The sequence below is a fragment of the Anomalospiza imberbis genome, chromosome 16, assembly GCF_031753505.1.
Source record: "Anomalospiza imberbis isolate Cuckoo-Finch-1a 21T00152 chromosome 16, ASM3175350v1, whole genome shotgun sequence".
Classification (NCBI taxonomy): Eukaryota; Metazoa; Chordata; class Aves; order Passeriformes; family Viduidae; genus Anomalospiza; species Anomalospiza imberbis.
The window spans coordinates 7771354-7796828 of NC_089696.1; the positions used below are offsets into that span (position 1 = coordinate 7771354).

At 41.1% G+C, this 25475-nt stretch overlaps 1 protein-coding gene across 3 annotated transcripts; it reads right to left on the reverse strand.

Annotated features, from left to right (window-relative positions):
• Positions 1-12: 12 nt before the first annotated feature.
• Positions 13-25171, reverse strand: PDXDC1 (pyridoxal dependent decarboxylase domain containing 1). Of its 3 annotated transcripts, none has more exons than XM_068206818.1 (23): positions 25032-25171; positions 19260-19333; positions 18675-18740; positions 17447-17530; positions 16336-16482; positions 15611-15800; positions 15004-15072; positions 14435-14513; positions 13829-13913; positions 12940-12988; positions 12742-12843; positions 12453-12578; positions 11697-11747; positions 10750-10813; positions 9831-9919; positions 9057-9162; positions 7888-8059; positions 7118-7236; positions 6176-6297; positions 4172-4264; positions 3986-4082; positions 2717-2821; positions 13-1920 (listed from the first exon to the last, which is right to left on the reverse strand). In XM_068206818.1, the coding sequence occupies exons 1-23, from the start codon at positions 25050-25052 to the stop codon at positions 1661-1663; spliced, it is 2370 nt and encodes a 789-aa protein (XP_068062919.1). In that variant the 5' UTR covers positions 25053-25171; the 3' UTR covers positions 13-1660. The 3 variants fall into 3 exon arrangements, with proteins under 3 accessions (XP_068062919.1, XP_068062918.1, XP_068062921.1); XM_068206817.1 differs by having other exon boundaries at positions 24975-25067; XM_068206820.1 differs by lacking the exon at positions 25032-25171 and adding an exon at positions 24752-24912.
• Between the last annotated feature and the right edge of the window lie 304 nt (positions 25172-25475).

Here is a 25475-nt window from a genome sequence, read left to right on the forward strand (position 1 = left end):
TTAATTCCAGAGTAATAATTTGAAGTATCTTTATTGAAACATTCAGGTAAGTATTTAAAGAATGAAGCTCATTCCAACAAAACTACTGATTTAACATTTCCAAATATAAAAACATTAAAAATTAATCTTTGTGGGGATAACTTTTATCCCCAACAAATTACTGTTATTAACGTACTTCATTGCACTAAAGAAACCAAGGAGGAAGACTAGTCAATTTAATTGCTTTTGTACTTTAGAAAAAATTGCACTGATTTACATAAATTACCCCAGAATTACAAGCAAAGTTAACCTTGTTCATGGCATCCCAGCACTGCAGGCTTCAGAAGCTGAGAGTCAAATCAGGTGCCAGTACAATTCAAAACCCTCAAATTTTGCAGATTATCAAAGTAAGTCCCACTGCCACTACTGTCATTATGGTTTTAAGGGATACCTGTGGGAGGAAAAAACCCAAATGGAGCAAACTGCAGTACCTGTATCCAGTTTTAGAGGGAGGGGAGGGTTTGTATCACCATCAGGTTACTCGGGGAAAACAAGTGTTGCCAAAGATGGCTTTTCCACCATAGGCTCTGAAAATTTGCAGTGAAGTGATTAAGATGATTTGGGGGAAGACACTTTTGCACTTTGGATTTTGATTTATTCAAAGCTTTGCTTGTGCATTAAGTAGTCCCAAACACTCTGAAGTTGTGCTGTATGTAAATAAACTAAATAATTTCTTTTGACTCTGTACAATTCCTACCATAGGTAAGTTAGTGCTATTCAAAATTAAGTGTCGAAACCATCGCATGTATTGGTTTTTCAAGCTTTACTACAGCTACCGTTAAAAATACACAACAGAAAGAACTCCAGTTACACTGCATGAACACGTTCAGTATTTGGTGTGTAAATGCCGTGCAAAGGAAAGTAACAGTGCCTTGTGCTCCTTCCCAGGGCAGGGGTAGGAAGCAGGCCAGGCATGCAGAGGCACTATTGCTTTCTAGAAGGCTGGAAATTCACTAACTCTGTCCCACCGTGCCCAGGGCTGTGGCTGGGGTGAAGTGGTACAAGAGCAGGAACAAAGGGGTGATGGCCCAGTGCTCCTCAGTGACTCCCATCCACAGGGCACCTGTCCCTCCCCAGTGCCCACACCCCACGGCTCTGGGGCAGGCTGTGGGTAAGGTAACAAAAGAAGCAACACAGAACTAGGGTGACTTCAGGAGAAGTTTTGCAGGAGAGCCTAAACTGATTTTAAATACTAAAAAGGTGAACAACTGCCAGTTGTTTTTTATAAAGTATAGTAACGTAAGATAATTTTATAATTTTTGGGTGCAACTGTACTTTTCATCATGTGCATGGCTGAATGGTTAGTTAGCAATTTATCATGCGTGGATTCCTGCAGGAAGGATAACTGCCAAGTGCTTTTACAGACGTTCATGAGCACTCAATCAATTTCACTACAGCTTTGGTGACACTAACATGGAGAGGATTAAAGCAACTGTAACAAGTGTACAATAAGACAAATCTCTGTCCCAGGGGAGGGAATGTATACTTGTGCAAAATCCCAGTTAATAAGTTACAGTAGTTATTACTGTACTGTGTGTGGCACTGTTCACATCTTCAATTACCAGCCTGCCTCCCTGGGCAGGGGCCTCCTCAGCACAGTCTGAAATCCACACTCTGGATTTTATCTTTGACTCGCTTGGTCCTCTGCCTCGGTGCAGTCTGGTGGCAATTTGTCACTGTGAATGTCCTCAGTGTCTGTCTTTGCCTGTGCCACCTCCTTCTGCTCCTCTGCTCTTTCCCTCTCCAAAGGTCCTTGCTCTTGGCCAGGGGAGAGATTTGGGGGTCTCTGATCCTGCTTGTCCAGGTCTTCACAGTGGCTGATGGAACTGGTCTCACTGAACCCATCAGAGCTTCTCAGAGACCTTTTGAAAGCTTTCTGACCTGTGAAGTGTTTGAAGCATTCAGTACCCATGAAGGCAGCAAATACAAACAGTGGTGTGCACAAGTTCAGTTTCCAAAGGAAGAAGTATTGGAATTTTGTAACAGCAGAGAAGTAGGTTTTGTTTGCCTGCTACTTTGGACCCTGAACATAGCCCCAGACAGGTCTGCAAAGTCACAGCACCTGTTACTGTATCCTGTGTATGCAGAGACAGAGAAAACTGACCTGAAGCCAATCTGCCTGCTTACAAACTGAAATCATTCCAGGTTAAACAACTGCACTCAAAGTCATAGGCTGGAAGCCACCAGCCCACAAGGTGAGTTAAAAATGGGTTTCCTGCCAGGCAAATCAGCATTGATTACTAGTACAACTATGCAGGGAGTGCCACAGGTTAAACATATCTTCACCTTAGAATGGCTTAGGCCACAAAATGTTTGGTAGCAACACAAATGCAGCTGCTGAAGTATGCGACTACATGTTATCATGCTTTTATTTAAAATAAAACTTCTGGCTTGCTTACCTGTTAATCTTTAGAGCTCAATAACCTCTTAATATTCTACAGAAATATTCCAGACTTCCTGGGCAGTTGTCAGTTCATGGGACAATTTCCTGTAGTCCCAGGAAGAATATGTTGGGGAGAGAACAGCTTGGGGCAGTGTTCTGTGCCATGGGTACTTTAAGGTTTTTAAGGTGGTAGAAGATGAGCTTTAGTTCCAGATGTTACAAAAGATGAAAAATCATGTGGGTCTTCCTGTGTCAGGGAAGTTTTAGAAATTAAACTCAGACACAGAAACTTACCAGGAAGTCTTTGTTTTGCAAGGCTGGAAGTGGGAGTTGGTGGTGGAGTGCTGCCTGTTCCTTGGGCCTTTGATACATACATAGATTCTGTGGATTCTAGAGAGCCTGCAGGTTTAAAAAAAAATGACTAAAACTTGTGAAATGGCAGTATTTGAGTTCAAACTGTCACATGGGGGTGATGCATTTCTGAGAACCCAGGGACGTGAGTGCTGAGACTTCAGAAGTTAATCGTTTCCCCCCACCCTCATTTCACAACACTGCTACACTCTGTAGTCCCATTTCCTTCCTGCCCTGGGCATGTGACATCTCCCCAGCTGCCAGGAAGGGGTATCCAGCCATGCAGGGTCAGCATTCCCAGGGGAGTGGGCTGTTCTCTGCTCTAAGAACCTGCCACTTGGTGCATCCAAAGTCACAAAGGCCCTGAGCACAGCAGGAAGCCTTCCCTGCAGGGTACAGACACACAGACAGTGGCACTGTCCTGGGTGTGCCAGATACTCTGCTGAGCCCAGGAACATTCATTTCTGTGACTGCCACAGTACTACTACAGTGAAAATTTGTAATTTCAGGCAGTATTACATTGGTACATCAGTCTCACTGATGTAAAAGCTTATAGCCAGCTCTTTCTGCATCCCCAGACACAAATTACAAATCTGAGAGGAAAACGGAGTCTTCCACATTGCACCGTTCCATTTAGTACTGTTTCCCACACAGCCGCATTGATGCCAGGCCCCAGGTGGCTTTAACCTGTCCTCCAATTGCTGGACATGCAGTTTAGCACACAGACCAGCACTTAGCAGGATGGCAACAGCCAGGTGCCATCCCAAACCAGGATTCCAGGCAGACATCCTGTTCAGGTGCACAGTGGAACACAAGTGCCCTGGAAGCACAGGAGAGGATGCAGGTGCACTCACATGTGGAGTGATGTGCTAAGATCAAGCTACCCCCAGCTCATGTATTTACCCCCCCAAACTTGTCCAGGATATGCAGCTAGAGGTCACGGGAATGATTCCTCTATTAATAAATGCCAGTGTCTATCATGGCTTTTTTAAACATGATTCAACGTGCAAGAACAAAATGTGAACTGTACAAGAGAGTAGAAGATTCTTACTGGGTGTTACAGAAATAGTGCAAAGCATGTTCTTGTACATCCTGAGGGTGGATTATGTCACTCATGATCAAACCAGCACAGGAACGTGTGCTGCAGGTTCAGTACAGAACTGAACAGTCTCAGTGCCAGCATGACACAGCTGCAGGTGCCCCAAGTCCTACCTGCTGTCAAATTGAACGTCCTTCCCTTGGGCAAGGCTTGGAAGGGAGAAAACCAGTTCAGCACGGAGCCCACCACTGGGATCTGTCGCAGCAGCCCCTGCAAAGCACAACCCAACACGGGTGAGAAGAGCCCCCCAGGGGATGAGTTACCTCAGGGTACCACAGGGCTGGTGTTTGTGGCCTCACCTCTTCCAGCAGTCGTTCTTCATTTGCTTTCTGAAGCTGAAGCTGTGCTTCCTGTATCCCTTTTCTAACAACTTCAGTCATGTTTTCCAACAGCTAATAAAACCCAGAAATAAGGATATGTATTATTTGGACTTGAAACTGTCTTTTTAGTTCAGGTTTTCAGGATGGAGAGAGGGTAGTCAGATATTTTTCCAATTTAAGACCGTATGTGACAATCTCTATTTCATTATAACTATAAATTAAAGAATGTACATGCTGACTGCAAGATTTTTTAACACATAAACCCAGAGGAAATAATGTAATTTTAAACAGGAATAGTATTTTTTTTTATACTTAGAAATGAGCCTATGACCCAAATTATTTGAAAACCTGCTTAGCATATAAATGTTCCTCAGATGAATGTCTGGGAAGATTGTTTATGTTTATGGAGTACATTTTGGTTCCTAGAAACACCCAGGACTTAAATCAGCCTCACAGTAACAAGTTATGTGTCAGCCTATAGGCTCACGTTGTTTTCCTGCTCTCAGAGAACTGCCACTGATGCTGTGGCAGCCCAGGCCAGCAGCAGCTGTGTTTTATACTGCAAAGGGCAGGCAGCTTACTGGGACAGCAGCAGGGACAAGGAATGAACAAACCCAGGAAGCTACATCTTTGTGCAAGACATGCCAATTTCCATATATTAATGTTGGTTTTAACATTACACAAGGACAGGCATTTCCTCCAAAATGCCAAACATTTGTGTTCCTGTCAGCTAATAAAAGGAAAAAGAGGAAGCTCCTTTTCCCTGCTCCTTTTCCTTCAGGGAGAGGCCAGCCAGGAACTGACCCCCGTGGCTGCTCAAGACCCATGGTAGCGCCTGGCTACAGGAGGGAGGGCAGTGGGGTGGAATTCAGAGTACCAGGAAGAACCACTGTGTTTCTGGCCCAGTCATCCTCAGCTTTGGTCCTGCCTCTCAGTGCCTTTACTGCATGTCTCAGGGCAGGCTGGACTGATGTGGGCTTTTTGTAAAGTCCTCCTTGTACCAACCCTCCTCATCTGAGCGGGGCAAGGGGCATTCACAAATGGATTCTGCTTCCCAGCTTTGATTCAAATGGTGAAGATCCACAGATTTACTGCAGCTGGTCCCAAGGACTGCACCCTTCTGACTCTTCCACTACTTCGTTCCTCCCTGGAACCTTCAGAATCTGAGGGGCCTGTTCAGCTCCAACCTCTCCACTACAACAGTTAAAAAACTGAAGGTGCTCTACAGACAAAACATTCCTCATGTCACCCTCCAAGCAGCACAGAGAGTCAAGAGTGGGCAGGAAGTCACTGCTAGAAAAAAATTCATTGCCATAATAAACATATTCCCATGAGCAGAAATAGGCAAAGGATTTCTGAAGTTCTATTTATTTTTGAGGTAAGAAAATTAAATGCCCAACACTAACAGAATGAAAGGACAGATGTAATGCAGATCACTTAAGAATTCTATTTTAGAGAACATTTGGAGAACTCCATTCAGGTAAGTGCTTTGACAAATAGAAGTTGCATCATCAGCTTTATTACTTCAATAGGTAACTTGTAATTTCTTGGTTTAAGACACCAATTTAAAGTGTTTCACATATTTTAGAGCAGAGTCTTAAAGCTGGTATATAAAGAATCTCAATCCCACCACATCTAGCAGTGAAGAGAAACACCAGCTCACGATCAACTTACACCTTCACTTTTGTTTTTTGAGAGCTTAAAATCTGAATAATAAAATGAGGTTACTTCAGTACCACTGAAGGTTTTCATTAGAACTACTGCACATAGGGCTATGAACACAAATCCAGACATCCTCAAAATGTCATAATCCATAACTCCATAACTCTGTATGTAGACACAGATTATTCCTTCCGAAGTAATTAAAACTCTTGTGGGCAAGCACAACTGTTACTTTCACAATGAACAAAACCATGTCCTGAAGCCAATATGAAAGGGGAGGAAAAAAGGTGTTTCAATATTTTGTGAGTTATTAATACATACTCTTGAATTTTCTTCAATTTCTCTGCCTGTTGCTATAATAGTTTCAACCAGCTCTGACACATCCAGATCCTCCGTCACCATGCCAATGTAAACACAGTTCTTCTGCCCTCCAAATTCCGGACCTGGGGGCACAGGGAGAGTCAGATCTTTGTGCTGAACAAATCTGCAATCCTGCAAGGGCTGCAGCACTCATGATTGTGAATCTGGAAATCCCAGTACACACCCCCTCCAGTACCTAAGGGCAGGATCTGTGTGGGTACAAATTATGCAGGCCAAGCAAGTTCAGCCCTGGGGGTTTTCAAAGACAGGAAACATAACCTGAGCAAGAAAAACAGTGGATATTTTATACAGTCAAGGAGTTGTGTTATAAACACCAGTGTTGAATATGCTTTAAACTCCTTAACTTTCAGCCATTTACAGATTACTTGGTTCCACAACCTTAGGGCACTTAATTTTTGACAGCTGATTAGAAAAAGATCAGAGTTCTGAATAAGTAAATTTATACTTTCAGCTATCATGTGGCACTGTGTATATGTGGAAGTGTTGCTAATTATCACAGAAGTCATCTAAAGCTTTTAATCAAGGCACAGAGCAGTGAAGCCATCAGTGCCAGTGGGTTTGGAATGAGATCTGCTTTCCACTAGATCCAGAAGGCTCTGTTTACACACAGGAATGCTGCAGCTTTTTTTCTTTCTGGCAAGGAACCCTTCTTGGTCTAGTTGCCCACACATTAGTTTTCACAAGGATTTCTGAGAACAGCTCACCTGGTGGGCACTCCTGAACTGAAACACAGGGGAGGAAGGAATAGTTCCAGGTGTTCTTTCTGCAATAATCACATGGGCAGCAGCTCATTCTGCATTATAATGGCCTATCAAATCATTCCAGCACAGCTAGGAGAATGACTACTAGCTAGAAAAGAAATTCTTTAAATAGTGCAGTTACCCAAAGAAAACGTGAGATCCGACTCCAGCTCATTTAACTTTTTCAGAAGTTCTGTATTGATTTTTTCTAGTTCTTTTTCTCGTTTGTCATCATTCTTCTCATCACTGTGATAGCTGTACCTTCAAACCAAGCCAAGAGAGAGTAATTTCACCTTACAGTACATACAAAAGCACCTACACATTTAGTACATTTCTACAAATTCCTGTATTTTACAAACAACAACCTCCGAACATTACAGCTCCTACCAGCAAGTTTATTGGCATTTGTCATCAGGGCCTGGGGGGTGGGCTGAGCTTGCTGCTGCAAACTCAACACAATAGATTTCTGGTTGCTATGTTGATTACACCTGAACTGTTTTGACTACACAGAATCCTTCCCAGAGGGCTGCATCAAATGATCAGAACAGACACCTGGAGGGTTTTTTAAAGTCTATTCAGCATATCAGTGAGTGTTATTATAGATAAAAATAGAAGTTATGCTTGGCTAAAGACAGTGGAATGCACTTGCTCGTTACATATCCCACACACACACACACTGCTTCCAGTGTTACAACTGGTGCCCAAAGCGGCTCTTCAGCTTTTCTTTAAGAATTAATCAAAAAAAATTACTTTATAAAGGCAATTTCCTAAAAAGCACTCAAAAGCTTCAACTGGATGCAAAGGCAGATAATGATCAGCAAACGAAACATCCAAATGACCACTAAGGAGAGCACATGGTCCTGTCTGCTCAAGCACAGTGTTTGCAAACACAGCATGAAGAAAATAATTTACCTCACAACACCTAACCCTGGCCAGGCAAGATCTTCAATATACAACAGGCTAGCTGTTCCTCTCACTTCTTGCTCAAACTCCTCTCTCAGCTGCAGTGTGCTTGTCAACACTGGAATCTTCATTTTTAAGCAGTCTACCAAGTGATCAATGTCTTGTATTTCAGTTCCTAAAACTGCAGAGCAGAAGTGTTAGTGTGTGGTAAGTGTGATGGATGTGACACAAATGTCTGAATTAGGGATTTGTAAAGGAGCGGCTCTGCAAATTAATCACAAATATAATTTACAGACAGTATTGAATATCTTGGTCTATGTAAGTGGGTTTTCGGTTCAGTTATCTATGCACTGATACATCAAAATGAAAGGAAATAAGGATTTCATAAAAATTAATAAAAAGGATTTTTCTCATGTTACAAACTAATAAGGATATGTTACAATACCCTTTTACATTACATCAGTAGCTAGCATTAAAAAAACCCCACAAACATCCTCCTCCCATAACCCAGCTGGACATGAATTAGCTTCCATGTTGGTTTAAAACAAAACATCACAGCATCACCAAGTAATTTTATTCTAAAATCTGCTGTTCTGTGTACACCAGGACCTTCTCTCATGAGTGTCAGCTGTTCTACAGCCTAAGCCCCTCATCCCACACAAGCCAACAGGAGATACTGTGCACCCCCTGAGCCCTGCAACTGCTCTGTGCTTCTTCTTTCCAAAACAGTTTTTTTTTAATATATCCTCCCTCCATCAGTAGTCATAGAAAACCCTGGAAGCTCAGTAAATAATTATTCCAACTAAGTAGCTGTGTTTTGAACACAAGCACCACTGCAGTGTTGAAATACCTGTGTAGAAAGTTCAGGCATCTGGTGTTAAGCAGCTGAGAGAAGGAATTTAACTGCTTTTCCTAATGAATTTAAAAAGTAACCAGGAAGTCTTTCTCAGCAGAGATAGTGAGGCAACGTGACCCACAACAGCTGGGTTCCCATTAATGCACCCAGTGCTGAGCTGCAGCGAAATGAGGTGGTTTTGGTTTGTTTATAAGAAAATCCTCTCCACAGCAGAGTATCCTGAGGAACTTCTTGAGCACATCTGCTTTTACCCCAGGAGATGGCTGTAAAAGCTGGGCGTAGCTGGGGGATGGTGCAAGGGGCTGACTGGAGTGAATGTTACCTGCAGAAGTCATGAGTGGGCTGAAGCGCACGCACGTGCCTTCATCCTCCAGTTCTACCACATCGACCCCGCTGGCAGGCACCAGCTGTGCCAGCTGCTCTCCCAGCTGCAGGGACAAGGCACAGTTAGGGAACTGGACAGGGCATGGCTCCTGCAGGCCCTGCCTCAGCTCAGGGAACAACACGGACACAGTTTTCTCTCAAAGTCAGTTCTTGCACCAAAATACTACACCCTGCGGGTGAGATGACTGAGTTCAACAGATCCTTAAAATCATGGAAATTTGGGATAAGCTGCAAGTGTTACAAGTCAGAATTATCTGCAAAATTGTCACTGCTATTAGGTGTGCCACAATTACTGCACAAGGGATCCAAACCAGCCACATGCTCAGCTCTGCCAGCACAGGCTTCTAGAATTAACTCAAGAGCTGGAAAAGGCAGCTGTCTGTTCAAGCATACACAGACAGTGGCAATAGAGCATTTGGCTGATTTAAAAGAATTCTCAAGTTTACACATATTTCCACAATACCAAGGGAACAACCAACAGCTTAATATTCAGGAATGATTTCACTACTAATTATGTGTAAAATGATCAGAAATGTGAAAGCAACTTTGCTTCAGAGCAAATGAATGTTTTAAACAGCCACAAGTTTTGCAAAGGAATCAGATGAAGAACATCTTTCAAACTACTCTAACAAAGGGTTTATAGCTCCTGATGACCCCCTGAACCACTCCACTGTCACTCCCCTTCCCTAAAGAAAAAAGCATCAATTCTTACCCACTGATTGAAGGTGTCATAAATGTGCCTTTCGTTGCTTATTATGGGGTGCTGAATAGTTGAGGCCTGTGCAGCATGTGAGGTCTGATCTGAACCAAAGACACAAGAATCACAGAAGTGGGTTTTTATTTACTTTATTAAATAAAATGCCACCTAAAATTTAGATAAAAGACAATGACGTCTCCTAGCTAATGTAACACATCTACAGCATGTACTGGGCCTGGAGCAGATGAACATGGATGTTTTTGTAAAAATATGTTGAACACGATAAATACTGGAAGTGAAACAGTTGAATGTAATAGTTAAAAAAAAAACCAAACCAGTAAAATACTTCTGAGTTTTGAAGTTAAAATGCCCCAATGGAAAGCAAACAGTGTTTTCACAAAGCAAAATCCTGTCACAGGAGGCTGCAAATATTTAATACCTGTGACAGCATTTCCAGAGCTGTTCCCAATGTGTTCTGCTGCATTTAAAATTACAACAGGAACTGTAATCAGTAAACCACAGCATTGTAGTGCTTGCCACGAGCTATGAAATGTTTGAAAGGAACAGAAAACCTGAACAAACCAAATTCTCTCCCCACCAGTACACTCATAATCAGCCTGCAGCTTGTAAGAGACTTCCATCATCTGCTCCCAAGATCAAAATCCTATACAAATCTTCCCATTCAAGAAGGCAGAAAATTACTTGTTATGAAAATTTAAAACACTGCAGTCTGTCTAAAAAAAAGAAGCTATCATGTGTATGATTTGTCACAGATTATGACCAGCATTCACAACCTTTTTAAAAGCATGTTACATGAGTGAACTGCACTACATCACATTTATCTCAAATTCATTTGGTGAATTAGTAGTTTCAAGTACTGTATAGAGAGGGGTGGTTTTTTTGGTCATTGTTTGGTTTTAAATACATCACATACCTCTATTTGAATATTCCTGGAAAAACTTGAAAACCACCACTGGTGAACTCAGTTCATCTTCAACCTTAAAAGAAAACAAAATATTTTTCCCTGCTTTTTTAAAGATTTAACACCATGTGCAATTCCTTACACTGCTGAGCAAAGCTTGAGCTCTCTTGAAAATCACCCCAGAATCACTGGGGAACATCAAGAAAGTTCCAGCAGGAAAAGTAAGATTGTGATTGCTCCTGCTTTGGAGAAACGGACTGTGCTACTTCTGGAGACAGTCTGAGGCTACATTTCATAATCCTAAAAACGCCAAGATTTATTTTAGTATGAGGGTAAGTGATACAGTACCTTGAGCTCCCAGGGCCATTAATACTCTACAGCTTACTCAGTAAGCTGACTAAATTTCTGTACATCAAATATCAACTAAAATTCGGGATGAGGGTCAGAGTAAAATAACCAAACCCTGTTGGACAGGACATCTCACAGGAACTGAATTTGGAATGAATACATTAGCTGTGATTTCTAAACCTATTTCTGGTGTAGAAACCACAGCTGGGATAATTTTTGTGTACAATATCACAGGGTTCACAATATGATCTCAACAGCAGGGTAATATGCAGCCAGAATATATTAGAGACACTTAGGGAAACTGGTTTCATAGATGTATTACTGAGCAAACCCATGTTCTACATGGAATGTAATCAAGCTTTGAACGCAACTTCTGAATACTCTTCTGCACTCCCATGGGTGCACGGAACAAACACGATCCAGAGGTCACACACAAACAAGCCATGAGCTTTCACTGAACACCAGAACTTAATTAGAAAGATCCCAAGTGTCTCCAAAACAATGGTTATGATTAACATAATATTTTTAATAATTTATTCTAGTCAAAGTTATTGTCATCATAACAGGCAGAAACTAAGATATACAATCAAAGTATTAAACACAGACTGTACCGAGGTTTTAATGAAATCCAGGTTTTTCAAGTTTTCCAGCAGTCTTTGACTCTAGAAGACCAGAGCAGAAGGAGAACAAATGGAGGAGAGAAATACAGTTTTAGAAATTGGAAGTTATTCTGAAAAACATTAAACAGTCACAATTTTTGAGCAAACCCCTCCAACAAGTCAGACTCATCCACTTTTAATTTGTCAATTTGGAATGTAAAGAGAAGTATTTTCTGGGTTTAGTAAAACACTGACTATAAAGTGTTGCCTTTAAGAAATAATATTTTGCATATAAGCACTGCATTTTGTAACTAACACGTTATATTGGACCTTAACTTTTACTAAAGTAAGGACTCCAAACATAGTGCACTTGTACCTCAAGAAATGTCTTCAAGCCCTTTTTACTAAAAGTAAATTTACTGTTATTTAAATCAATACAATGCCAAGTAGGAAAATAAAGTCTCTCTGAAGAGCTTTCAAGCAAAAATAGTTAAGAGAAGTGACAAAAAAGGAAATGATTATGTTATTTCACTGTCTAGGAAGAACAAAGACTTTTTCTCATTTCTAAAAATATACATACAATCTAATAGTAAAAGCACAAACCCTCCCTCAAACATTTTCCTGTGCTTTCACCGTGGGTGTAACAGTATGACCCACTGTTATACTGTCAACAACTGCAGTATTTTAGTTGAGTTTTCTGCAACACATCACAATAACCAGAAAGATCTGTCAAGAGCTGTCATAAATCCCTGCTGAGCTGTTGCTCACCAGTTGTGAGGCATGTTTTATCCTCTCCACAATGCCATCGTGGCCCAGGTACTGCAAGGAGAGCCACAGGGGCAGGGCACGGAGCTTCTCCACGGGCTGGCTCGACGTCAGCCCCGCTGCCAAGGACTGAGGAGGAAAACAGACAGACCACTGTTAACTTCTCTTCAATGCTGCCACTTTGTCAGCTTTGGAAATTGTAATTTAGATGCTTATGAAGAATATGGCAGCACACTGTGATCAGAATCAAAAGCCCAGGATCTGGAAATGGTGAGTGAGAATCTGAGCATACCAAGGATGGATCCTCGTGTCTGTAGAGTGTCACTGCAGGCACTGCTGGGAGCCCCAGCCAGGAACCCAGAGTCAGAGTCATGCTGTCGCATTTTGTTGCAGCCTGAAGTTTATTACAATAAGCATAATATAAGCCATATATATTTTGATTAACCTTACACAAGCACATTTTAAAGTTTCTAGATATAGTGAAACATACCAGTACAGAAGAGGAGACATAACCCAAAGCCAAAGTTGCCAGATTCACACTGGAAAAAAGAGTGGGTTTAGCATATATTAAATATGTATTAAGAGACAGCATTTTAATCTGGAATTTACATATTTCATATTGATGTGTAAAGGGAGGTAATTTTTGTTCATATATTTTTCATTAACAATGGAGGAGATGTTGCTACTTGGTATTCCAAGACTGAAAACTCAAAATTAAAAATCTACTTTGTTCTAAAAATTTTCAGTCCAACATTTGGTGAAATCATCACCCAAGGTTATATCCATAATTTAGCATCAATTCGGTATCAGAAATAAATGTATGCAAATACAGCTATTCTACAAAATACCAGAAGAAACTGTCCTTATTTCAGCTTCAAAAAATATAATCTTAGAGCACTGGAGTCTTCATTGACATTGTCCAAGTTCTTGGAATTTCTTTTTCTTCTTGGTTTAATCTCCCTCCCAGTTCTGTTACACACTGCTCTTGCTGCAGCCTTCTGGACAACCTTCACTGAAGTGCCATTTCATTCTCAAAACCAGTGTATGCTGTCCTCCCTGACTTAGGTCTTTTTAGGTCCCCCTCGCCTAGAGGGTCTTTTTATTAGTATTTCAAGCTCTTCAAAGCAAGGGCAGATAAGATTACCATCTGAATAAAAGTGATAATTAATCTGTGCTGAAATTATGTCTCCAATTAATTCTTCCTGTGTATGTAAATCAATTTCTATCTCACAATAACAAAACTAAAACCATATAAAATGCTTACTATGACCAAACTAAAGTTGGCCTTATGGCTCTCTGTGAGCTGGTAAATTAGATGGTGACTATTAGTCAGACTTTTTAATGAACAGTTCTAGAGCAGTAAGCCTCCAGTTCCATACCCTTCCACATGGAGCCACATCTTGTACTGCTCACAGAGCTCCTTCAGCCGGCCCAGCTTGTCCGTGTGCCCAGCACCTGGAGTCCCTGGGTTGAACAGGGAAAAGGCAGTGACAGAGGATCAGCCTGCAATGAGGCTCTACTAAATCAGCCTCTTGAACTGATCTCAGATCACTTTCCAGGTCCCAAGCAAGTAACAGTCACCTCCCTCATACATTCTTAAAGCAAATTTTGTACATGTGTTTAATTAACTAGAAGAAAAATATAATTTTTTCAAGCTAAAGTTGATGGCACATCCATAAAAAAATTCTGAACTGTTAATGTAAAACTGATTTTTAACAAGAGATCTGAACTCACTAAAGTAAGTTACAGTCATATTAATAAATCAGCTGACACATGCAGAACTGTAACAGCACAATCCAAATTTGAATCAGTTAAATAAAATCCCCTTTGGACAGATAATTATTTTGTGGTCATTAACATATTTCCTGATATTTCTTGATATGTAACCACCAAGCTGCCTAGGAAAATATATTTTTGGTTTTTATTGTATATGTATTCATGAAGTAGCATGGGGGTTTTTGTGATTGTTTGTCCACAGCACTTACCAGCATTGGCCACAAGCAACAAAGGCAGTTTTCCAATCTCAACATCATCTTTAATCAGTCTGTCCAACAAAGCAACATCCTGGTATCAGTAAGAAAACAATGTTTGTTAAACAATGGATTGTTTCTGCTGAACTGGGAAAATGCATTAAGATTGAAAATGAACAGCATTCTGAAATGCTGAAAGGAAACATTCTCAATGTCTTTGGTTTTGGCTTGCACTTTCTTTTTCTCAAAGGCAAAATAATCTGAATAAAGCATTTGTGAAAAATAAAACACAAACACGCCACATAGTCTGTGAAAGCACTCCAACTACTCCTATTCTAGAAATCTTGCACTAAAAAGCACTTTACTTAAAAGCCATTAAAATATTTTGCAAATGACAAGACCAAGATACAAACTGCTTTTAGAAAATTTCCATCTATAATTCGCACAGCTTTAACACAGAAGACTTAGAAGTTGAAAAACTAAATGCATTAACAGCCTTTCCAAACAGCATACTTGATATTCATTTAATGAGGCTTAAAAACCAACCAAAGCACAGAAAGAGCTCTCAGGGAAGACAAACTTACCATTTGGTGCTGAGATCCAAACATAGTGTTACAAGGCACACGGCACATGCAGGAAAGGGGCAACCCTAACTGCAACAGAAATGATGGAATTTCAACTGAGAAATACTCTTTTCATGTGTTCACAGAGTGACACAAAACCCAGTGTGACAACAAAAACCTTAATATTACTTTATAGAGTAAGTTTTCTGCTGAAATTTATAATCTAATAAGGAAAAAGCACAGGACAAATTATATATGTTGGGCTCAGGTCTATCTCACATGACCAACAGCTTATGTAAATCACAATGCAATCTAGAAACAATCACTCATTTTTTAAAAAGTTAGCATGCAGGATCCTTTCACTGGAAATATTCAGAAAATTTCTCTTCCTCCCACTGTATCATTGCTGCAAAACACAGGCTGTAAATAAAAACTCAAAGTATTTTTCTCAGACAAATGGTTTTATTTTAAACGTATGGTCCACTACAGCTGCCCAGTATGGACTCTGCTTCCTTTGCTGTTATTTCCACCATGAGGAAAAATAAGTTGCCAAAATCCCCAAAATTATGCAGGCAATATGAAGCCAGGCAGGTTCTAATTGCAGCTAAAAGCCCCCGACTGCCTTTACCTGATTGCAGAGAGCTTGGCCCAGGCCTGTTCTGGCTGCAGAACTGATGTATATGACAGGCTGCTTAGTGTAGAGCACATTAAACCCCTCGAGTGTATAATCTTCATAGCGGGTGTGAATTACAAGTCGACAGATTTTTAGGAGACCTTCACGATCATCTTCATGATAATAAGCTGATCCATTTTCATACCTGCAAGAAAAGCCAAGTAAATACGAGCAAAAAACCAACAGTAAGTGTAAGGACAAAAATAACACTGACCAACACAAAAGCTTGCCACAGGACGGAGAAGATAATAAAAAACCTTCTATTTTCCCAGGTTAAACTAGATTAAAAGAAAACTTTTACAAGACAGGCTGAGATTAACAATGAGAGAAGCCTAGTATATATTTTCATTTAGACTCAGAGTAAGAAAGAAAGAAACATCTGTGTTCCTTTAAGATTGCCTTTAGAGAGTTCAAAACTTTGCTTACTAAAAGTGGAGTGTGGGAGGAAACACAAAAAAGGCTTCATTCTGGTTTTAATATAGACTTAAATTCTGGACTGCTAATTTTAAAGATAATGCAACCTGATATTCTTTAGGCTAGGGTAAGGTTGTGTTTCACACCTTCCAAGGATTCCTAAGTTTGTGACACAGTGGTTTCTTTAGTTGACATCCTCAGTCGAGTCACATCCATTTTTAAATATTATCACTACCTTGTCACACAAGTTATTCCCAGGGACTCACCTGAAAAGCCTGCAGAGCCAGAGAGTAGTGTCAGAAAGGATCCTTGTTGTAAGTTTTCTCAGTCTTTCTCTGTCCAGCACCGATATATAAGCAGCCAAACTATGTCCCAGTAGAGCCATGTGACCCTGTTCACCAACGTTCTGAAGTCTGCAAGCCAGAACAGAGGAATTGCCAATCAAACCCAAGTCATGGCCATTACAGTAATATGAGCTTAATGGATTTTTAATGCAGACTGGCAGAATTGGTTGACTCGCAATTTAAATATTTAGCAGAGAGAAGCGCAGTATATCACAGCCAGCCTCCTGTGTGTCACACTAAGCTGCCAGTGCACACAGAGCACTTGGCTTGGCCCAGCTGCTCAGAGGAACAACTCCTGCTCTTGAGCCAGCCAACATCAGCTGGAACTAAGCACCTTATCTGCACTGGGACTTGAAAGTGCATTAATACCCTCCTCTCCTATGCACAGAAAACTCAGGACACTTACATTACTATTTTTAGAGGCACAGCTTTTCTTTATTAGGGATTTTTTGTTTGATGGTTGTTTTTTTATTTATTTGTTTTGGTTTTTTTGGAGTTTTTTTATAATCTTGAACATATTTTTTGAATGTTAGTTTTCAATAATCCTCTGCAGATCAGTTAGTACTATTTCAATTTTACTAAAAAATGGAAACAAATTTTATTTCCTTTCATTTTAAAATCTACAGAGATACATGATAAAAATCTATTGGTATTCAATACTTTAAGACATAGAACAACTTTGAGAAAGTGAAAAAAAGGAGCTGTCACATGAGAATCATTTCCCTTGTATAACTCAATTTAGCAATTAGTAATGGAAGCTTTTTAATTTTAAGAAAGCCAAGCCTCATGTAATATTCTGCTTCACTATACAATGTAAGATGTCTTTAAAAAGTTACCTGGTTGCACAATATTTTACACTTTAAAACACTTAATATATATACTTATGCATATAAGTATACACACTAAAATATATACAGAAATTATATATACTGAAACACATGTAGAACTTAAAATTAAGTGGATAAGTTCTATAGCGATCAGAATATTAAAAAATCAGGTGTCTTCCACATCCAGTAACTGATATTGGCCTCACCTGTAGGACTGTGAGGTTTCCTCTTCCTCCTCTCCATGCATTAGGTTCTGAACTAACTGGAGTATGCTCACCATATCCTGGCCACTGGGAGGGGAAACAAAACCACATTAAAGAGACACAGACAGGTAAATAGCAGCATCTAAGAGAGGCCACCTGGGACACTCCACTTTTACTGAATGCTGAGTACAGCAACAGAAATGGTTCCTTGGTCTCAGAAAAACTGATCACAAAGATGAGGATGCTGAATCAATTCAAAACCCTAACTACTTATAGTAGGAGACTCAGAAAAACAAATCTACTGATTCATGAAAATTTGGTCTGAAAAGCCTGACTTGCCAAGATTGAATTCTTATTGTTACACAGCCAACCAAGGCAGTAGCTAAGGATCCACATTTCGCTTCACCCGAACCAGCCTCAGCTCATAACTCAGCACATCTCTGAAACAACTCCCTAGAAATCTCAGTTTCTGGCAGACATAAGCTATGTTAGACTTCTCACATGACATGGCAAAAATGAAAAAGATCCACCTCAACTTTTCTAACTCCAACTAAGATGTACAGTAGTGTAAGAACTTACACTGCTAGTTGAAATTGCTTTTTATTCATAGAAAAGATAACTCAGTGTCTCCACTCAAAATCAGGGTTAGTTTCTGCACAGCAGAAACTTAAATAGCTTTTGCAATATTTTCTGAAGTGCTAGCCTGAGCTCCTGCAGGATCATCTCCCACAGAGGACACAACCAATTTAAATCTTCATTTCTGGCACAATGGTCTTACCTGCCTTATGGACAAGAGCTCTGTTTAATTTCTAAAGACAGCTGTGTTGAAAAGGGGGGGATTTCTGGGGTTTGGTCGTTTTTGTTTGTTGGTTTTTTTGCTGTTTTCTACCTTATCAGTCTCGGGGTTTTTTTTAATATATTTTTTAAAAGAAGTTTGTGTTTACTTTGAGTCTCAATCACAGCTGTAGGCACCACTACTTCATCAGATTCCAAGAGTTCAAAATTTCAGTCACCAAGTACAAGTAATCTTTTTTCTCTTTTCCACATGAGAATGAAAATAGTTGGTATGATTACAGTATTACTTTTTTTCCCCGATGTGAGTATGGGAAAAAGTTTATTATGATGCCTGAAAAATGTTAACTTTTCCATTCATGCAAGTTGCTTGGAAGACAGACATGCTATGTGTAGTTTAAGATCTTGAAAAGAGCATTATCTAAAAATTGCTGCCTACCTGCCTTGGAGTGGTCCAGGAATATCCTTCCGTGCATATTTCTTTTCATTTTCTTCCTCCACTTTCCTAAGTTAAAGACACGGAATAAACTCTGTACTTGTGTTTGAGAACATCAAATATGTAATTGACTTTGAGTTGTAGAAATGCATACTGACACATATCTATTTCACTGGCAACAGGTTCAGAAATAAACCAGATGAGATTGACAAAAAAGTTTCATTCAGACTGAATTAAAGAGTTCCCAAGTTGTTGGGGTTTTCAGCTCTTTAACAGAAAGCTTAGAGAAAAATCTCATATATACAGGAATCAAAAATTGCTGGCACTGCAATAATAAAAAATAAATCCTAACTTTGAAAAACAGACTTGTTTTGGGTAATAGAGAACATGCATAATTATGTACACATTGACTTTAAAAGTGCCAGCATTTGAGAAACAAAGATGATTTGTATAGGTGTAAGCTTCAGAATGACAATGTGACCTTAAACTACAGGAAATGAGGGGTATCTCTGCTTAATGCCAGTGACACAAATAATCCTCCCCTTAGCACAAACAGCTATTGTTTCTTATTGTATGCTTTGCACACACCTCTGATTGTCTTCCAGCATCTTCATTGCTTCGTTCAGATTCTTCCCCATTTCTGCTAAAGTAGGGTCCACCATCTTTTAAGAAAAAGAATGCAACTTTCAAGATCAAAACCCTTTTGTCTTACTACTGTCTCTACACTCTAATAAATCCTAGAAGGGGTTAAAAACTCAACATTTGGATCCAGAAAGACAAGAAAGTATTTGAGAGTGCCCTAAATGAGAAATAAAATGACATCGTTCCCTGTTGTTTCCCCAGCAGACTTTTACAAGGGGAATTTTCAAAACAGATGAGAAAACATCCAACCCAAATACCCTTGTAAATCTATTTTTTTTCTATTTCTAGTACCTTTAAACCAGTTTTTAATCTTAACTAATTGGAGAAATTCCCTTTATGTAGACAAAAGAGTGAAACCAACCTGCAGCAGGCAGCTAAGACAGGCATTGCTTGCTGTGCAGCAATTATCCTCCAGCTGCACAGAACAGGGCAAAAATCCTGATCTCACTGCTGAAATCAGGTAACCACAGATATTGCCAGGATGGAAGAGTTTAAAAATCATGGAACTTATTTGCCCTGAACCGATGACAAGCTCAAAGTATTTTCCAAAGAACTGCTCTGGCTGTGAAGAAGTTTCTTTCATAAACTTTAACCCAAGAGGCCTGAGAGAAGTTTGTGACATTGACACCAGACACCTGGACAGGAGCATTTATCCATTGAAGGATTAGTTGCCATTTGAGGCTTCCAGGGAATGTGAAAGGTGTCATCTGGCAGAGCCTGATTTACCAATATTTGAAAATAGATATACCCCAGTGTGAGGGGAGAAGGAAGCACCACTGCTAAGCCCCATCATGTTAGACAGCAAAACCCCTGAGATACTCAGGTGACCCCATTACAGAGTCTCTGCTTCTGCATAACCTCCTTAAATTTAACACCAAGCCATCACCCATGTACCAAAGACTCTGGTGGTTATAACCCCTGCAGGCTGCTGAGGAGGCTGGGGGGACAGGGGAGGGAAAGGGTTGTTTAAAGAAAAAATCCCACAGGCAAACGCATTTACTTAGATGCAGACACAAAAGCAAATTCAATCACAGAAGGTAGTGGGGTTCATTTACATGAGGATTTTACACTATTTTCATCCGGAGGACTGATCAAGAAAGGAAAAAAAAAATTAAGTTGAGAGTTACCATATGTTCAAAGACTATTTTTAACCAAATATTTTGAGATTTAAGTCGCATTACAGCAAGTGGTAGGTGGCTGAAAGAATCAGTAGCCCGGCATGGGCACAGTGATCAGAGCAAGACTGACAATTCTCTATTCTGTGGCTTTGGAAGCAGCCAGTAACAAATGGTTGGAGGAAGAACAAAAGAATAGAGCAAGAACTGAGTAATATTTTACTACCAGAACTCCCAGCATTCAGCAATAAATAGGTTTTTACACTTTTACACTGACTTGTACAAAAACCACCGGGTATGAGGACCACAAACTAATTAAGCACTGAGTGACAAAGCAGTACAAATACAAAAAGTTCCAGACCTCATCATAGATTAAAAAAAAACCCAACACACACTGCAAGCATTCAGTACTCTGAAGAAAAAAGACACAACCAAAGGAAAAATATAAATTTAATCTTTGGCAATACGTTCATACATTTTGAGTGGTTTCCAGAATTGCACCATGTCAAAGAAACTCTGGAAAGAAGTTCGGAAAAAAAAAATCAGTTTTGCTCCTGCAAGCCCTTAGGAGAGTAAACAATCACAATCTACTGATTGTGATTATCTCACATAACTGAATTCAGGCTGCCATAAAAGATCGTCAATAGCTGGAAGGCAGTTACTTGTTTGAACCTTCTTTAGCATCACATGCAAAAATTCAGATCTGTTGTAAATGAGGACTCAAGATGTAGAGACATTATAAAAAGGGCTCCGAGCTGCCTTTGTTAGCAACTAACATAAAATTCACTGGCTGAAATGACATCAGATGTTTAAAACTGCACATCTTTACCTTGTGACTCATCCTGTCTCACTCACTAATTACACTCATGAAACCCTTCTGCCAATAAGCTGCCAGAATAACTACATAAAATACAGCTTTAAAACTCCTAAGTTACACTAAGCTCCAAAAAAATGCTCTGAAATCCACAAAGTCTTTGAATTCTGATATGGGCTGAATTGGAAAATTAATCCCTTCTGATTTTTTCCAGTTGCTAAGTGGATATGCAGCAGCTTATTTTCTCCTCTGAATTCTGGAAGGAGAAGAAGCCCACCTTTACCTGCTGCATGCTGAACTTTCTGTATGTTCCTCCTCTGCTTACATTAGTAAGGCCATGGAGCTGGGAAGCAGGAGACTTTCTGCTTCTTTTAAGCAGCAAGATAAATAGGTGTGGCAAAGTTGCAGCAATAAATCATTAAGTTAAGAAAGGTTTCTGAACACACTTGAATAACAAGAGCAGTAATAAGCAGAGTATTTTTTTCATGGTCTTGAATTGTTTTCGAAAACAACTGTGGGAGGAGTTCTTGAACACTCCCTCCTGAACCACAGGACAGCACAGGTGTTTAGGGGGTTAAAGCAGCTGCAGGAAGTTTCTGCACTCAGTCCTTCCCCTGGATCACAGGCAGCCTTTGGCCTGGGCAGTTACAAGACACACAAATCCTTCCAAGCTCTAGGGAGGCACCAGCCATGGCTTTTTCTTTCCAGGTGTCCATTCACATCCCAGCACCTCCTGCCTCCCTCAGCCCCTGACATGCCTCACTCAGCCTGCTTTGACTTCTATCATTCATTGCCTTCCAATGTGTTAATCCAACTCCCTAAGGTTATCCTGCAATAGCTTGATTGTAGTCACTTCCCTATTCTGTAACTAATCTGTTACTATTTTATGAAGTACTTTGAACTGTGAACTGTTTATGATTTTATAGGCAGAACGTCACACCTTGGAGTCACTTGGCAACTGGGGAGAGGATAAGGGGATATTCTCCAACTGTGATAAGACTGAAAATGAATTGCAAATTCAAAAGGGAGAATGCTGCTTCTATAACAATGTTTTCCGATCTTGGTTTTGCATTTCTGTAGGCTGTACTCCTAATGAAATAAAGGGATGAGTTTACATTAACTAATGTTGTGAGAAGCAACTCACAGGTGTAGCTTGTTCCCTGTTTCATGGGAGCTCATTTTCCCACTACATTCCTATAACACCTTAAAAGAAAGTTTTACCATAAAAAAACAAAACCTCTTCTCAACTGTAAATTAATCTCAAACAATGTCAGTATTCTTCAGCCAAAAGAATCTTGTTTTTATTCTCCAGGGTAAGAAAAGTTTAAGATAACAAAAAAAAAGCAGACACATCATGACTGTTTGGCTTGAATAAAAATGGCACTGTATCATCACAGGGCTTCTGCTTATAGATATTCACTCTTTTAATCTTTATTTATTCCCCTGACATGCGCCAGGGCCTTAATACAACTCTGCTGCCTGAGTTTTCTGTAAACTTACCAAGATATTGTGGTAAACAGCACAGAAACAAAAGACAAGAGCTACAGGCTGAGCAAGAAAGCAAAACAGATTTTTTCATGTTTAGGAAAAATGCTGCTGTAGAGATAGCAAGAAGTCACAAAGAAAGAATTTGCACTATTTTACCATTGACAAAATCACCTAACTTGAAATTTAAAATCCTTCAGAAGATTGGTCACTTCAATTAAAATCCAAATGGGAAAAAAATAGAATAGTCCTGTTAAGGCAAACTTCTGAAATCTAACACAGGCTTCCAGAATTATTTAAACAAGTTCAGCCCAACAAAAGATTTCTGAATTTCAGATAAAATTAATCTTAATTATATAACATGTGACACACAATATCTTCAAAAATAATGCAAAAATTACTGCTGAAATGGCATTAATTGCAAAATCAAACCAAGAGATGTTTGGTGTGCACACCTGTGAGTCAGATTCTACAACGATTTTCACTGCAGTCCTATTGTGCAATGTTTTCAGTTCTTAGGAAGTTTCTCATCTGCTAAAAAAGTCTTTTTCCATTTGCAAGACCCTGAAGACTGCAGTCACCCAATGGCACTGCATTACAGCTCATTATGATTGTACGAAAATGGTTACGAAAATACAAAGTTGCAACAAGTGTTAATACAAGTTAAAAAGTACTTATCACATCACTGGCACCCTGCACAAATACAGAGCAAGGAGAGAATCCATGGTTCAAATAAAAGTCAGTCTCAAATCTATTACGATAACGCTTAAATAATGTTCACAAGATAAGTGGACAGACATTCTCTGCAGAAAAATGTATTCCAGCTTGGAGGAACTTTCAATATATTTGGGGGAGAAGAATTCTGACATGTCATGCTCAAGACTTGATAAACTGTAAATTGTACAGATTTACCACAATCTTAACCAAAGACTATTGACTACTCCAGCAGAGTACTTACTGCTAAATATCTAGAAGACCATAACTGTATTATGGCATCTTATTATACTGAGGACTACAGCTTTCATCACACATGTGGAAAAAAAGCCCTGATAAACAAGAGAGAAGTAAACCAAATGGTAACTCCTGACACATATCTATCTGCATAAATGGAAAAATCAGACAGGCAAGTTTTTGCAGACCATTACAGACTATTCCTCACATCAAGAATAATTAAAATATGGACATCTTTTAGGTATTTCATTCTTACAGTGTCTCTATTGTTTATAGTTCATCATATTCTTATGATGAACTAGTCAAGCAAAGAGCTTGGCCAGTACTGCACTTGCCCTGTACTATTGCACCTTCTTTAACTAACCCTGTATCACACCAGTGTTCTCTTTGAGTCCAGTTCACAGACAGCATACTCCAAACTATGCCAATGAAATTCTACTCAAATAAAATTTTTCAGAACAAGCAGGAGTCACTTCTGTCAGCGCTAGTAAAGAACCTAAGCTTTTAAACACCAACAAATACTCTGTAACGCTGTATTCTCCAGAAAGCTCCTAATATATCAACCTGTTTTGTCACCAACCCATTAGCCACGTCAGAAAGATACTTCCCGAATCTCCCGACCATTTCACTGGCGCACATCCCATTCAAGCTTCTCTGGACCACCCCAAGGATCACACAAAACCGAGCATGCTGCACATAGTAACGACACAAGGAGGGGCGTGTGCATTCAAAGCCTTGAGCACACGAAGTACTCGTTATTCCAGAGGCACAGTGTCCCCACAGGCCCCGAGGGACCGGACAGGCCCCGGGAGGGGCAGGACCCTCGGGCCCCAGCCCAGGTGCGGAGGCAAACACGCTCTGTCCGGGACTCGCGGCACTGCAGAGCCAATATTTGCTTTCTACACGGCACCGGGCAGAAGAGCAAACACAGGGCAGTGAACGCCTCCATTTCAATTACAAAAATGGGTAACATAATAATTTATTTAGCAATATTTCCTCTCCTATCCTGCTGAAGGCTAACAGTGACAGGAGATAAGCTCCATCTTTTTTTTAAAAGAAAGCAAAAAACCCGCTCCTGAAGCATTTCCTGATAGTTATCCTCCCTAGGTCCAGATCCGGGACACGGATGCCGGTCACACCGGCGGCTGTGGGGGCCGAGGGGGACACGCCCGGGGGCTCCGCTGCTGCCCCAAAGCTCCGGCGGCAACGCCGCCTCCGCCCGGGGGGCAGCGCCGCGCACCGAACCCCGGCCGCCGCCGGCCCGCGCCCCTCCCCGTGGCCCCGGCCCCACCGCACCCGCCGCGGCCGCTGCTCGCGGCCCCGGCCCCGGCCCCGCGGCGCTGCCCCGCAGACCTTCTCGAGCGAGCCGTCCATGGCCGCGGGCCCGGCGCTGCCGCCCCGGCCGCTCCACGCTGGCAGCGCTGACGGGGCCGCGCGGGGCGGGCCGCGCTCGCGCGCTCACCTGGGCAACCGGCCCGCCCCCCGCCGCACGCACCACCGCGCCGCAGCGGCGGGGGGGTGCGCGGCGGGCACACTGCGCACGGCGCGGCGGGGCCGAGGCCGGCCCTCCGCTCCGCGCAACGGCGGAGGTCGTTCTCCCCCACGCCGGCTGGTGGAACAGTCCCGGGCAGAGCCCGGGGTCAGTGACAGACCCTGGCGCATGCGCAGGGAGCGCGGTCCGAGCGGCGATGGGCGCCGGTTCTGGAGCGGAGCTGCAAGGTGCCGGGTTCGAGGCCTCGCCGCGGCGAGTTGTGGCAGGCCGGACCCCGGCAGGGCGCTGCATGGCTCCAGCCTTCG